We start from the raw sequence: 17284 nt of genomic DNA on the forward strand, positions 1-17284 counted from the left end.
TCCAAAGAAACAACAAAAAAGAAAAGAAAAAACAACACTACACTCAGTTCAAACAAATGACGTCCCATTTAAACATGAAATCCTTGAAGAAGACACGTTTGAATATTTTTTTTTTAAATTTCTCTCTATATGAAAATTACCCCACAATGGCCAAGATGACCTCTTGCAACAAGCTCTTCGTCCCTTGAAAATACCTACTATTTTGTTGCATCCAAATTTCCCAACATATGGCGAACGAGGTCAGAGACCAAGGGATTCGCTTCTTGTGAGGGATTTCCTTAAGTGCCGGTTTTGAAACAAAGATAACATTTAGGATGGGAAGTACCACAAGATATGGGATAGTAGAAGATAAATTTCAGGAGGAGTTTCAATGACTGGGAGGTCCCAGAGGTCGTTGAGTTAACAAATCAACTTGATCTCACTCATAGGAATGCTACGGAAGACGATGGGAGGAAGTGGACTTGCACCAAAATTAAAACCTTCACTGTTAGCTCTTTCGCTGCAGCTTTGACGGCTTCTTATACTCCTTCGTCTCCAGATTTTTTTCCTTCCGCATTTATTGGGGATCGTTGTTACCTTCGAAAGTGCGCTTCTTTGTGTGGCTACCAACCCTTGGTAGACTCCCTACTCTAGACCTCTTCATCCATAGGGGTTTTTGTGACCCCAAATTGTTGCTCCCTTTTCTTAGCTAGTGTGGAGTTCGTACACCACATTCTTCTTAATTGTGATTTCTCAATTTCTATCTGGTCTCATTTCCTCCCTCTCTGAGATTCATTGGGTGCTCCCTAGGTCGGTGTTGGCTCTATTCCAGATTAGGGATCGATCTTTGTTCTATGGTAGGAAGAGAATTTTATGGAGGTTTTTCTCTTTTGTGATTTGTGGCTTGAAATTTTTTTAAGACGGTGCCTTGTCAAAGCAAGATATTGTGTTTGATTTGCTTGGGCTGCTTTTCTATTGGTGTAAGCTTTGTATTGATTTTATAGGGTTTTTTTTTTTTTTTTTTAGGACTTCGTTTTTAGATGGGACTCCTTCTGTAAGATTTAGGTGCTTTTGTTTTCTTTTGAGTTGATCAACTTGACCGCCTATTGTATGTAGGATTTCCATCTAATAAATTTATATACCTATATAAAAAGAAACTTCCAAGAGACCAATTTGTTGGAGAGGGGGAAAACTATGAATATAAAAGGGTCACAAGGCTTAACTGGGGTATGACACACTTGAGATTGGAGGCAAATATACACTCAACACTCTCCCTCACCCATAAGGGTGGAAAGATCGAACTTGTGACCTATACAAAACTAGCGCTTACCAAAAAACTATCCTCCCAAAGAACAAACTTTGTCCCATCTCGCCACAAAATCCTCAAAGAAAATTCCTTTAAATTCGTTGTAAAGTACTCTAAGTGAAAAGAAGCTCCAAGACCGATAAAACCAAACGATCGAACGAGGAAACTTTTCCTTCAAAGATGCACCCGTTACGAGCTAACCAAATGCCCCAACAAATCACAAAAGGAGTCAAGAACCACAGAATCAGTTTTGAGAACTATGAATATAAGAGGGTCATGAGGCTTAACTAGGGTATAATTCAGACGAGAGTGGAGGAAAATATACACTAAACAATTAAGCCTTGTGACCCTCTTATACTCATAGTTCCCCCCTCTCCAACAAATGGTCTTTTGGCGTCGTTGGTTGGTTAACATGGTATTTGCTTCGTTTTTTTGCTTTTCTTTTGTTGCTGTTCTCTTTTTTGGGTGGGTCCACTCGACCCCCCTCGCTTTTCCTTGATTATCAATAAATTCATCTTTACCAATCAAAAAAAAAAAATTCATATTTCTCCCCTTCTCCAATAGACCGGTCTCTTGTAGTAGTAGGTTGGTTAAGATGGAATCGGAGCAGTAGTTTTGTATAGGTCATGAGATTGATTCTTTACACCCTTATGTGTGAAGGGGAGTGTTGAGAGTACATATTCCTCCATTCCTGGGTGAATCATACCCCAATTAAGCTCTGTGACCCTCCTATCTCTCCCTTTCCAATAGATCGGTCTCTTGGAGTAGTTGGTTGGTTGACATTAACTTGGGTATGACACACTCAAGAGGGGAGATAAATATACACTCAACAGAAGAAAGTGACCTCTTTCTTGTAAAGGAACAATGAATAAGATGATGCTAATGAATAAGGAGATGATTAGTCGATTTCCTGTTTGATTTACACTGAAAGCAATAATTAACCGACGTAAAACCCCTAACCATAAGATTAGCCATAGTAATGAATCTAATGATTTTCCCTAGAGAGGCTAACTAAATGAAGAATAATACCTTGGATGTACTTTTAGCCCCCATATAGCAAGTTTATGAAATGATGAAGGATTGATTTAGGACAATGGATTCATTAAACAACTTAACAGAAAATGATTTGTCCTTATTACCTTCCTAGAACTGTTTGTCCTCTACCCAGTCAATATGAATCTTAGATATACACTCTATTAGACTAGCTACCTCTTGCACCTCCCACTCATTCAAACTTCTCCTAAACCCTAGATGCCATGAGATTTGGTCTTCAGATTGAATCATGCAGTCCTCATTATGGCCATTTTCTTAAGAGATTGAAAATTAGTTGGGAACTGAGATTTAAAGGGTAAAAACTCCACACTAACGATCATCCCAAAATCTAACTCTATTTTCCCAACCAACTTTGAACATGATCCTTTTTCAAAATTCTAGGTTATTCTTATATATACCCTTCCGCAACCACATCCATATGCTGAGGACAGTAGACCACTTTCCCAATCATGCTGATCACTCCCATATTTTTCCACAATTATATCTCTCTTCAAGTTATTCCTCTTTACTCCAATCCTTAACAACAACTTTCCTAATAATGCCAGATTCATTGTTTTATCTTTCTAATCCCAGGACCCCCATTCTTCGTTGGGAGGCAAATCTGTTTCGACTTTACAAGGTGAACTTTTTTCCCCTGTCATTGTCATTCCACAGATAATCCCAAAACATCTTCTCAATTCGTACTTCCACACTACGAGGCATAAAAAACAACAAAAGGAAGTATATTGGGATGCTTGATAGGGTGTTTTTTTATCAACGTCAACTTCCCTCCCTTTGAAAGATATTTAGATTTCCATAATTCAATTTTCTTCCTAATACGCTTAATGACCGTGTCCCAAATGGTCTTGCTTCGATATGCAGCTCCTAGGGGCAGGCCTAAGTACGAGGAAGGAAAATAGTCCACTTAACAACCTAATGAAGCGACGGGCATAGATATGTCGGGGCATGATCCCACACCAAATATTTTATTTTTCCTAGATTAATGTGAATGTCTGAGACTGCCTTAAAATTGACCGAGACTCCCTTGAAAAACCTTATCTGGTTGATAGAATCCTCCAAGAAAATGATGTATCATTTGCAAACTACAAATGAGAAACCATGGGCCATCTGCTTTCACTCTGAACCCATGCATTGGCCCAATGCTGACTTCTCTCACTAGTATTCAGTTTAACGCTTCAGCCACAATAACAAGTAAGAAAAGGTGAAAGTGGGTCACCATGTCTTTTTTCCTCTTGAGCTCCTGAAATAACCACTTGGGCCCCCATTTACCAAAATGGAAAAGGATGCAAAAGATAAACAATTCATGATCCACTAAATCCATTTTTCTCCAAACCTCCTACGACTCATCAAATATCTTAGGCAATCCAACACAGATGGTCTCCATGTCATTCTTACAAACCACCACCGAAGCTCCCGATTTAAGCCGAGTCTATATGTTCATTTGCTTTTAGCACCCCTTCCAAAGTTTGTCATTCTTTTCCAAAGGCTCCTTTTGCTACCTCTTCTATGCTCCCCGTGACTTCTTTAAGTCTTGTCGCTAATTTTTTTCACACTATTTTGTACACTAAGCCCACAAGACTAATTGGTCTTAAATCTTTGATATCCTTAATTCCCATTTTATTATGGATCATAGTCACAAATGTGTTGTTAAGAGTAATAGTCCAAAAAATTATTTTCCTCGAGGTACTTGACTATTAACGTCAAATCCTCACAATGTTCCACCAAGCTTTAAAAAATTCCATGGGCTTTATCTCCATTCATTGCCACAATAGTATAGTAAACCTCTTCGATCTCCAAAGGTCTCTCCAACCAATCCTTTTGATCCTTCGAAATGCATTAAAATCCTAAGTTTTCTAGGACAGGACGATTGGCCCAATCTTTAGAATATATCTTTCTATAATATTCCACCATCCCATTCCAATATTGTCTTCCCCTTCCAATTCTTTCCCATCAATCCTATGTTTTCTAGGACACGACGATTGGCACAATCTTCATAATATAGATTTATATAATACTTCACCACCACATTCCTAATATTGCCTTCCCCTTCCAATTCTTCCCATCAATCCTAAGTCTTGAAATATGGTTTGTTCTTTTGTGACTAGTTTCCACTTGGTGAAAAATCCAATGTTATTATCTCCCTTTTCAACCATGAAACCATTTACTTTTTGTTTCCAACGAACCTCCTCCATTATTGCAATCTTTTGAAACTCTTCCTAAATTTGCTCGATTTACTATCTTATGAAAGGATAGATTCTCCTCTTCCTCCTTTTCATCTAATCTTTCAATTTCCTTAAGAAGAATTTCCTTCTTTCTATCAATTCAACCAAAAGTTTCTTCGTTCCATTCCTTGATTTTTTCTTTGACAGCCTTCAATTTTTCTTGGATCACACACTCAGTCTCCCAAAAAGGAAAAAAAGGAATAGGAATTACACCACTCTTTCCCCCTATTATGGAAATCCTGGTTTGAAAGTTTGAAATTTGAATGTGATCGGCCAGTTGCATATCAACGCTATTTCAAGAACTATGAGGCAATGGTTAGAGCAAGGGTTGGGCATTGCCTCTTGGGAAGCCATGTTCAAGTATTCTTCCCCTTTGTTTGAAACCAAAAAATCTGTCGTCTCAGCATTATTGAATTTTCTTGATGATGATCCCGTAAAATGTCTTCCTTCCATCAGCAAATCTGATAGAAAATTTCGATTTACAAATCCTCCAAATGATCTCATGGTGTTCGTTAGACTCGATCCTCCGTTTTTTCTCACAAGTGAATCTAATGGCATTGACATCTCCCTCTACACACCATGGCCTTTCCCAATAGTTAGTCGTGTCATCAAGCTCCTCTCAAAATTGAATACGCTCTCTGGCCCTAGTTGGAATGTATACCCCTGTGGAAATTCAAGAGAACAAGCTCATGCACACACTTGCATAATATTGAAACTGAGAATGCCCCAACCAGTTGACCAGGTACTGAAATATACTTTCTATTCTACAAGACTAAGATGCCTCTCAAAGAGCCTATGGATAGTAATGCTACCCATCCTTTATCTGGACCACACACTTCTCAAATTGACTCACTTGCCTCATCTAGTTTGCATTCTTAAAGATTTACATGTGGATTTTTTTATTTGATCAAGTCTTGTTGCTACCCTCCTAGATTTTTCACCTAATCGCCTAACATTCCATGACATCTTTTGACCATCATTACAAACAATTAGCTTCCCTCTCGTGCTTCCTACGATTCATGGATGGTCACGTAATCCTAGACCTTGTATTTCTCTAATCAGTCTCGGTCTCTTTTTTCTCCTTAATGATGAATCCGTACTTCTAGGTTCGGTTCTCGATTGATGTGGTTGGTCTTTCATTTCAGCCTCCACATGGGACCTTTCATTCTCTTGCATAACATCTTTCCTTCCTTCTTCTAATTCCTTTGATACTGCCTCCATTGATTCATTTTTCAATTGATGGTATGCTACCTTAAGTTCTTCACTATTTCCCAGATGACCTTTAGGATGATAACAAATGGGTCTTCCTGTCTAATCGAGTTATTCCCATCACTACCTTTATGGGTTGCAGGCCATAAGAACAAAAATTGAGGTCTTGAGAGATTTGAAGAGATTATGGAAGAATGACGCAATCAATGCTGGATGTATGAGCTAAAATATTGCAATCATGGTATTGGAATCAACTGAAATGTAGTAGTTCATGTATGGTCTATAGGTTAGGATTTAATTTCAGTAGCTAGAAATATTTTCTCAATCAATATGGTGGAAAAGATGTATACATGTTCCGAGGATGAGTTAGACATCAATGTACCAAGTACAAAATGTGGTGTTGTAAATGTAGACTACATAAAAAGGGATTAACATGAGAGAGTCAATGACTCTTAGATCTCTCGAGACACAGCATCCACTGATGTCATGTTGAATCCAAAGAAGAATAAGGTGGTCATTCCTGCATCATAAGAACTTTTGATGCAAAAAAGTTGTGCAAGTTTGAAAATTCCATAAACAGATGTTTTTACATAGGAGTTGCGTCCAGACATGGTTTCACTGAAAGGTGATTCAAACTTTCTTTCATAGTTAGGTTCTAAGTCCTTTCAGTTTGTGGGACACATTGGATGCTGATGACCATTTTTATCCCATCAATTATAGGTAGCTCTGGAAGCCACACCATACACATTTTATGTGGTGGTTCTTCCAACACATCGGTCTCCTTTGTTGCCTCTGTTGTGGTCACCTTTTGCTGGAACTTTTCACGTTGTAACTAGTATAGATCTCTTTAGAGGGGTTTGATTCTGACGTGACAAAGGTTCTAAATTTTGATTTTGGTGTCTTACCTCAGTCATCCTAGAAAAGGAAATATTTTGATTAGTGAGGAAACCAAAACACTTTCATGGAAATGATGGAAATGTTAAGGAAATTTTCATAGAAACCATAGGAAATGATGACAGACATGAAAACACAAGTCATCAAACTATATAAACAACCATATAGAGAGTAAACATGAAGATTAAGCACATTTAACTTTACGCTAGTGGGGGTATTTGAGAATCTTATAGCCAAAAACATATATATTTTGAGTGGAGATGTGGATAATAAATGTTGCATTAACTTCATGCACATTAAAATGTAAAAGACTTGCTTAAATAGGCAAACTATTTAAGTTGTACATTATAAAAAAAAAAAAACTACGTATTAATAAATTACTAATATATCAACTAATTAGAACAATGAAGATTGTATACACTTGCTTATTTGAAGTACTAAGATGCTTAGAATATTTTTTTTTATTGGTTCATTAAAGAACTGGCTGAGGTGACCAACAGACAAGGTACAAACAAAACGAAAACCAAGTACTATCAGGATAAGCTACAAACACATTCCCATCTCCCCATAAAGTCCTCAAAGAATACACCTTTGAACTCTTCAAAGGCTTTACACCAATAGAATAAAAAATCTTTAATTGACACGATGATGCTATCAAGCAAGGTTTCCTTTCCTTCAAAGACCTGGTGGCTTCTTTATTTCCAAATAATCCAATGGATAGTAAAATGTGCTAGTGTCCATAAAATACGTTTTGTCCTCAAGAAAGTAGAATATTATATTGATAGTGCACCCAGAATGCATAAAAAATTATCAGAATACCCTTATAAATATATAATTACATTAAATATATATAAATATAATAAATTTATATTAAAAATTTATAAAAACAATTATTTTAATTTTAAAAAGTTTATAATTCTTTAAAAAATTATAATTCTATAGAAATTTCAGCAGCATCTCCTCTTAAAAATGGACATATGAAATTTTCCTGATAAACAAAATACCTACATAATACGCAATCCAACATAATGCACCCAGAATGCATAAACAATTACCAAAATACCCTTATAAATATATAATTACATTAAATATATATAAATATAATAAATTTATATAAAAAATTTATAAAAATAATTTTTTAATTTTAAAAAGTTTATAATTCTATAAAAAAGTATAAAAAATTTATAATTCTATAGAAATTTCGACAACATCTCCTCTTAAAAATGGACATATGAAATTTTGGTGATAAACAAAATACCTGTATAGTACGCAATCCAACATCGTATATACATAACAAATCCACATTACAGGGAAAACGCACATTTTTGCTCATTTGATAGATGGGTTTCACTTACATTGGTTCTAAGGGCTACTACATGCAATTAGAGTGAAGTGGGTTCAACTACAATGTAATGTAGGGCAGGTCTCGTTGACACAGATAGCCTCAATGGGTGCAAGGCTGCAAGTACTGTTTTATGAGAAGTCACCATGAAATTGTTCGAGCTACAATCTTAGACCCAGTAATAGCTGGATTGAAGTTGGGAACGACATAAAAAGTTAAAGAACACAACTAATAAAAATAATATGCTATGTGATCACCCTTTACTATGCCTTGACACTAAGCAAAAGAGAGACATAATCTTCTTTAAATAAAAGCAACACAAACAGCCCCCCTTTTGCGGAAGCCAAGAAGAGATAAATTCAAAGGCATCTTCCTTCCTTACCTTTAATGAAAGAAAACCTAACACATTGGTAATCTTTTCCCATAACAAGCATTATTAGTTGAACTCAAAAGAAAGATTATTCTAATAAAAGCCTTGATGAAAGAAGAATAAAAATCAAAACATCATGAAGTAAGTAATCACTTGATTTGTTTTCCCCTTCGACAGGATTAAGGAACCCATATTGAGATCGTTGGAGTCTAAAAGCCCAAACTCATGTTTAAGTTCCTACTTGGTTAGAAGTCTTACTGTTACAATTTTTAAGCTTTGATTCAATCTCTTGTTTCCATTTGTTTCAACTAATAATGCTTTGAAAAGAATGTCTATTTTGCCTTGCCGTCGATCAGAAATAAAAAACAGGATCACGTTGATCAAACTCATACCTTAAACAAAATATACCAGATCACACTAAGTAGAAAGATTTATGCATCCAAACCAACGAAACCGAGCAGATCATATTAAATACTATCGAATTCGATTTCAAACTCTATACAAATTAAATCTAGAGAAAATTTCCGAAATGAACAAAAATAAACATCAAATCAATGACAATCGTCTTAAATAAGAACTTTTGACAATGAAAATATACCGATCGGATTAGGATTTTTCGGGATCAACTCTTTCTGAAAATCAACAGTGTTAATGGCGACATGCTAAGCATACCAAATAACATTCGATTCAATTTATTAAAAAAATTTAAAAATTAGATTATCGAAAATCCAATAAATATTTGATTCGAACGCATCAAAAATATTTATAAATTTATAAATTAGATTATCGAATACCGATAATATTTGATTTATAAATTTATAAATTTGATTATCGAATACCTGATAACATTCGATTCAATTTAAAAAAATATAAATAAATTATCGAATACCCGAAAACATTCGCGATTCGATTTATAAATAAAAAAAATATAAATTATCTGTAACTCCCCTTAACTTTCGATTTGATTTATAAATATACAATCAAGCAAAACCTTTGATTTTTAAGATGAAAAATCATTCATTTTTACATACAAATCAAGGGTTTCTATGGCAGAGAGAGAGAGAGAGGATACCTGCACGATCACTGCAAGAAAAGATGGAGTCGAGATAGGGTCAAACTGGAGAAGATAACGCTTGATCGGCTACTGTTGAAGCATGTTGTCTAAGGGTTAGGGCTGTGTGAACTTCTGTCAAGAACAAGCTGAAACAAAAAGCTGTAAGGGTTAGGGCTTTGTGCGGTTTTGTCGAGAATGACGATCTACAGGGTTGCTGATGAAGATCTACAAGCACAATTGTGTGCTATTGAGAGTAGAGAGAGAGAGAGAGAGAGAGAGAGTTGTGCTAGGCTTTTATGAGAAGAAGAGAAGAACGACGACGATGCTGTGTGTGGTTCTATCGACAGAAGAGAAGAGGTTAAAAATGATGGGCAATATTGTCTTTTCACATGAGCCGTTTTTCAATAGTTCGCGTCTTCGGCAAACGCGATTAGAAAAACGGTATTTTGAAGCTTTTCATATCTGCGTTTAAAAAAGCAAATTCGTAACAAACATCAACTACCGATCAAAACTCAAATTCCCACCGCAAACGTTGTAAAATCTGCGTTTTGAAGCCGAAACAAACACTACCTTAGGATCCCTCTCCACACTTCACAACCATGAGAATCCGTCCTTGACCTGTTTTCCCAACCAAAATTGTTCTCCCCGAACTTTACTGCCACTAACTTTTTGATGCAAGACGATGAGGGAAGAAAATGACATTTGGGGGTTAGGGAAATTTGTTTTAGGATTGGGTTAAGGATTTGGGCTGCGATAGGGTAAATCCAAAAGGACTTGGGTTGCAGGGTTTAATTTTGCGTTTTGCAATTACGACCACAATTCCAATGACTATATGTGAAAAGGTAAAAAATGCAAAATTTTACAATTAGGATATTTTCAATAGGGTAAAGGAAAGGTTAAGGTTTGTAGGGTGAGGATTAAGGGTTAAGAGAATGGGGAAAAGCACTAATTGTTGAGGGAAAAGGGTTTCAAGATTCAAGAATTCAATTATAAAATAATTGAAGAATTTGAGATTTCTTGAAAAATCAAGAAAATAGAGTTTATGGGTTACTTTCTTGAAAGGATTAAAGGGTTCTTGATGGTTTCTTGATCTCTCATAAAAAAATAAAAAAATCTAAGATGGATTGAAGTGGATAAAGGTCAAAAGAAGATTAAAGAGAAAACATGGTAGATTTACCTTGGAATCACCCCCAATGATATTCATGACATCACCACGTAGAATGCACCAACATCCAAACAATTAAAACAAACTTTCTATATATTTTTTCATTCTATTCATCAACTATCTTTCAATAAATCCTAATACAATCTATGAATAAAGAAAATCTCTAAAAATCCTACCAAACTAAAATACAGAATAAAGAAACTAATAGAACTCTAATTTTCTTAATTAATCTTTCCTAAATTTTCAACTCTCATAAACTTAAATAAAAAACATCCTAAACTTATTAAACTACCCCTAAACATTATCGTAAGACCATAATCTAATAAAATATGAAAATAAGCCCCAAAAACATAAAATTAAAAGCCCAAAATAGATAACTAAAAAGAATATAAAATGTACTCTTCAAGCTTTGATGTCCCCATAACTTTTTTCTCATATAATTAGGCTATGTCCTAAAACGCCACAACCACTTACACAACAAAGCTTTATTTATGATCCAACCGTTGGACTCCTAACCCCCCATTTTGGCCTTAGGAGAGCAAACATGTTTCCAACTGATGAAATGGAATTTTCTCTTATTCTTCTTGTGCCAAAAAAATCTCGAAACAATTTTTCAGCTTAACTTCCACATAACGATGCATCTTGAAAAAGGATATAAAATAAATTGGGATGCTAGAAAGAGTACTCTTCAATAACGTCAACTTACCCCTTTAGACAGAAACTTCACTTGCCAACAACTCAAGCTCTTTCCTAGATTCTAAACTCTCCCCACACCGATGATTTTTCTTTTCTAAAAATTGAATGGTAACCCATAAACCACTCTGCACAAGAGTGCACTCAGAAAGCACATCTGAGGGATGGAGGCATCTAGGAAAATCAAAGTGTTATCATCAAACAACAAATGAGAGATCACGGACCCCAGTTGCACCATACGAGAACTCTGCAAGCTTACCCACATTCCACTCTTTTCCCCAACATTCTTCCTAACACCTCTACAACAATAATGAAGAAAAATGGTGAGAGTGGGTCTCCCCTAAAGCCTCTCAGCTCCTAAAGAACCCATGAGGCAACCCATTGATCAAAACTGAAAACCGGGACAGGTCATTTCATTATCCATCTGATCCATCTTTGGCCAAACCCCATCCTCCCTGGTAAATACTCCAACAAGTTCTAGCTCACATGGTCAAAGGCTTTCTCTAGATCAATCTTACACACCACTCCAAGCACCTTAGATCTCAACCTTGAGTCTATGGCAATTAAAACCCCATCCAGAATCTGCTTTCCCATGACAAAGACATCCTGTTCAGGCCCAAGGATACCATCAAGAACCATCCTCAATTTAGTTGCCAAACGTTTGAGATAATCTTATATGTGGCTCTCACCAAATTGATTGGCCTCAAATTAGAGATGTCCGCAGCCCCTACTTTCTCTGGGATCAAGGCGATAAGGGAATAGTTAGATTCATAGTCAAGGAAAGGCTCATTGTAGAACTCTTGAACCACACCCATGAGATCACCTTTGTCAAAATATTTATTTTTGTACTTAGTTTGCTTATTACAGTTAAAAGTTGCTGTTCACTAAAATATTTGTGAAATAAATAGTGATTTCCATAAAAATATACAAAAAAAGTAGTTGGTTAAATTTCTTATTGATATTTATGGAAATGAAAGTATTTCTATATATTTCGTGGAAATATGTCCAAATTTTATACTATGGATGTGAATAAGGATCTATACTTTTGTAGCTCTCCATCATTTGAAAATTTTAATACTTTTAATGAAATTTTAACTTATCAAAAAAAAATAAGGAAAAAAATGTGCATGCCAATGGCAAGGTCTCTTGGGACTGTATTCACACAGGTGTTCGATCATTCTCAATTCCTTATCTCAATTATTTGGGTTCAGCAAAAGCTATCTTATGTTCCTATTCGATTCTATCTAGAGCTATATAGAATCTAAAGGAGCCAGTGCATAACAATATGAATTCTCCTCTCTCATATTATGTGGTGGATCATCTATAAATGCTCTGTTAGTTCTCTTAGTGATACAAAATGAGCTTTGTGAGAGTGAAAAAAGGCAAGTTGATATTTTCCCATTCAACTTTTCTATAGCTCACTGAGATAATGTTTGATGCATGAACCCCTTGGCTGGCAATATCCACACACAGAATTAGTAGGGGTTGGAGAATTTGTAGGAGTTGAAGAATTTTAATGTAGTTAGCTTGGATGCAGTAGTTGGTAGCTAGCCATATGGTAGTTGTAGATGAAGTAGTACTAGTAGTCATGAATTTTTATGGGTACAGTAAGAGGAACTCGTTTAAATTCAATTTCCATAGCTATCGTAGAAGCAGTTGATAATAGTTGTTCTAGATGTACTGAGTAAAATCCTGGGAGAAATAGTACAAGGACTCCATATGATCTCTCGGGAAAAAACCCAGTGTACTAAAAAGTGTTATGCAATAAAAAGTCACTTGGGAGAGGCTCTCCTTGAAGGTAAATTTATTTACCTATTTACCGATTATTCAAAAAATGAAAATAAAAATATTATTGGAATGAGATTATTTATTGATTGTTTGATTTAGGTGTATAACCCTTCGACATTGGACACATATTTGGATGTCCAAATCAAATTGGATGTGATAAAATTCTACAGATTGGTAGTTGAGGTTTACATTCAAACTAAAGTTCATCAAATCTAGAATGCACTCAATGTGTAAGATGTCTTGCATGGTCTTCCACGGGCACTATCCTACACCTAAAAGCATCATACACAAAAACGAGGAGACTAGTACTAGATAATTTATGTTAGAGGAGTAATGTTTGTATGCATAGTATTAGATTTTGACTTTTCTTCTTGAGGATTCGTTGTCCTCTTTTTATAAATTCTTTTGGATCTCGAAAAAATAAATAAAATAGAAATGAATAATAAGAATAACTTTTAAGTATAGGATGATAACATAGATTCCAAACAAACGAATTCAAACTCGAAAAGGATCCTTCAATTTCTCGAATGAAGAACAAAGGAATTGATCGAGGAAGATCTCTTCTTATTATTATAAGATCCAAGATCGTGATTGGATCCTCATATACTTGGTTAAAAAGAATAATCTTTCCATATATTTTAATGGAACTAATTTGACTTTTTTTTCCTTGTGTGCTGAAGGGCGACATGCAGGCTTTAGAAGACTTAACATATGAGAAAAGGAAGGAATTCTTGAGGAAATACCATTTGCCTAGGGAACTCCCTGTTGTTTCATTCCACACACAAGCAGGTATTGCTCCTACTGTTCTTTCCACCTTGTCTCATGTTGCACATGCAGAGCTCCCCATGGTTGCACCCCTCGCCTCTGGCCAAGCAACAAAACTCCCCGTTGTTATGCCCCTTGGCGCTGTAATGGCTGCATGTGCACAGCTTCTTCAGGTCAGATATGGTGAGAAGAGCGACGGACTTGTCACTTGTCGTGATGCGGAGGTTCCTGGTTCCATAGTAGTCCGACCGAAGCGTAAACTAGACCATGCTTGGATGGTTTACTCATCCTTGAGTGATGACCCTGGTAACGCCGACGCTTCTCAAGTTTGTGAGGCCCTTCTGACTTTGGTAGTTGAGGTTGGACACAAGAGGAGACACGAAATAACGATGAAAGATGAGTGAGTATTGAACCATAAGCTTCTTTTAAAGCTATATGAGATATGTGCATAATATTTTCATATATTGTAGTTCCAATTTTATTGGATGTTTCACTTTTTTAGTTTTCTTCACTAAATTGATCTTGCTCTACTTAAGTTGGTTGGTTGGATTGAAGCTAAGTAAGAATATTTGCTGTATTTTTTGATCATTATGTCTCTACTGCTTCTCTTCTGGTTAGTCCCTGTGCTCTTAAATCTAGATAACCTCAATGGATCGGATCTAACCTGAAATCCTATCTGTTCTGACTCGATAACAATGGGGATGGATCAAGGATTTTGATCTGATAAGGATGATCCGATTTTGTGTTTGTAATATGTATATAGGGAAGGAATCAGCTTACTTGAGATAAATAATTTAAGGAAAAAAACACACTGATGCAAGCATGAAATTTCTATATGTCCGATCATACATTGTCATTCCATTTATACTTATTTCAACCAATCGTGTTTTTTTTTATATATTGAGCCAACTTGAATAGGTTCTATCTATTACGATTCATTCAAAAATATTGTATATACATTGACTTGTGTTCTATGGCTTGGGTCTGATAAAATCCTTAATTGGATCGGTGTCAAACATGATACTGATCCAATTCTGATAAATTCCTTATCGGATCAGTGTCAATTTGATGGTCCAAATCAATATATTATTGTAGTTATTGTTGGAAGAAATGTACAGGTTGAAGGTTTGAACTGAAGTATTGACATATATCCATGAAGAATCAATTCATGATCAACTCCTTCCACTGTGGTTAGTCAAATGACTACTTGAAAATTATTTAATATGGAATTAGAGTAGGGAGGATCAAAAGAATTTAGTTCAAACCCAACTCTATGGTTAAACCATCTTAAATGTAGACAAAGTTACTTGAGGAAGTATGGAATGAGGTTCATTTATAAGGAATTTAATCCCCTTTAATTATATAATTTAAATCTCTAGAGCTTTCAAATTAAATTAGGATTTTAAAAAATGATAGAATACATACTTGATTATTTGATCTTAGACCAGTAATTATGATGGATATTGGGAGCAAACATCTTCTCCTTCTTTTTTATCCTTATTATAAAGTCAAATTAACAGTGCAACTTAGATTTATAAGTTTAATTAAATAAAGAGTATTTTTTTAAAAAAAATACCTATTTTCATAGTTAATAAACATTAATTACTAGGGCTGTCAATGGGCCCAAATTTTATAGGTCACACAAACCCCACCCGTGATAAACAATTTGCCTAGTAGGTCCATACGTATTCGGGCCTATTGGAGATTGGGGCGTCATATCATAGTATAGTATAAATATATGGATAGGGCCAGACCATCTGATGAGTGTATCTCTCAAACCTAAACCATGCCCCAAGCATGTAGCAGGCCTATCTTGGCCCAAAAACTATATTGCCCTAATTTCATTATCCAAATCCCATCCATGGTGGGCCACCGTATTGGGCCAAATTCGGGCCCATTGAGAGACATAATTGTCTGTCAACCACCCGAGTCTCGAAGGTGAATTTGTTTTACATATAAATTATTTATAAGGATATTAATTAAATTAATTTTAATTTAATATTAACCAATGAGAATGTGGTGCCATTGTTCTTTCTTTCCACTTTCTCTACATCTTACTTTTAAAAGATGGGTTTTCTTGAAAATTTTGATTGTAACCATCAAGTGAGGAATTGTGTTAATTTTCTTGAATTTTGGTTGTTAGTATCAACCATCAAGTGAGAAATTATGTTTTCTTTATAAAAAAAATAAAAAAATAAAAAAAATAAAAAATGAATAGTGGGTATTTGCAAGGTGGGTTATGATTCCAAGGGTTTCATATATATATATATATATTTAATCAAAAAAGGTTTTGAATTTGGATATGTGGAAATGAACCGAAAATGGCCCATTGAACACCACTACCACCTATAATTGTCAAAAGGACTGATTTAGATTTTGGACTAATCCCTAGGTTGGATTTCGAGGCAACTCAACTTCGATAAAATCAACTTGGTAAATTGTCTGTGTTAGGTAAAAAATGCATCTAGTTAGATCAGAATAAATATGATACTACTATAAACATTACAAATAATATCTTTTTAGGAGAGAAAAAAAATATATTCTATTTATTTTAAAATATTAAAAATTAATTTAATAAATATAATACTATTATAAACATTACAAATAATTTTTTTTTTTTGGAGAGAAAAAAAAAAAAAAATTCTCTTTATTAAAAAAAAATCTTACTTGACTCAACTCAACAGATGTCAGAGTCAAGTTGAGTTCTCTACTTTTAAAACTATGGTCCAACTTAAATTTAAAAACTCTTCCCTAAAAATTTAGAAAATATTTTTCTCCTTAAAAAGGAACTTCTTTTGTTTTAAATTTTCAAAACATTATAAACTTATATTTAAAAAAAAGAAATATATATATATATATATATATATATATATATATATATATATATATATATATATATATATATATATATATATATATAGGGTAGCGTTCAAGGGCAAACTTTTTGGCAAAACATTTTTCAAAACATGGGTTAGAGGTTTTGGAATGGGCTGATTTTTGGTGAGGATGATCTCTACGGTGAGGAGATCATCCTCACCAAAAATCAGCCCATTCCAAAACTTCTAACCCATGTTTACCAGTTGAAAAATCGTGGACCGTCCATTTTTTGTAAATTATTTTTGATGGGATTAGAAGTTTTGGAATGGGCTGATTTTTGGTGAGGATGATCTCCTCACCGTAGAGATCATCCTCACCAAAAATCAGCCCATTCCAAAACTTCTAACTCATGTTTTGAAAAATGTTTTATCAAAAAGTTTGCCATTGAACGCCCCCCCCCCCCCCCCCCCCCCCCCCCCCACCCCACCCCACCCCACCCCATATATATATATATTCATTCTATATGTAAGTGCACTTGTCCTCTATCACCCCCATCGTTTATTTGCGTTAGGTCTTATGATGTGGTGGAGAACACTTTGGAATATACTTTGGGGTTACCCTACTTCT

General features: G+C 35.0%; 1 protein-coding gene across 2 annotated transcripts in view; it reads left to right on the plus strand.

The window, feature by feature from the left end:
• The window catches only part of LOC147391253 (alpha/beta-Hydrolases superfamily protein), a 32192-nt gene extending 17764 nt beyond the window's left edge, over positions 1-14428 (plus strand). For both annotated transcript variants that reach the window (XM_086417417.1, XM_086417416.1), the window contains one exon: positions 13756-14428. In XM_086417417.1, the coding sequence (XP_086273543.1) occupies positions 13756-14244 (489 nt within the window). In that variant the 3' untranslated portion in view covers positions 14245-14428. The remainder of the gene's footprint in view (positions 1-13755) is intronic.
• Positions 14429-17284: the final 2856 nt, after the last annotated feature.

This window comes from Akebia trifoliata, chromosome 11 (genome assembly GCF_017979445.1).
Source record: "Akebia trifoliata isolate Shusen 1 chromosome 11, ASM1797944v1, whole genome shotgun sequence".
NCBI classification, from domain to species: domain Eukaryota; kingdom Viridiplantae; phylum Streptophyta; class Magnoliopsida; order Ranunculales; family Lardizabalaceae; genus Akebia; species Akebia trifoliata.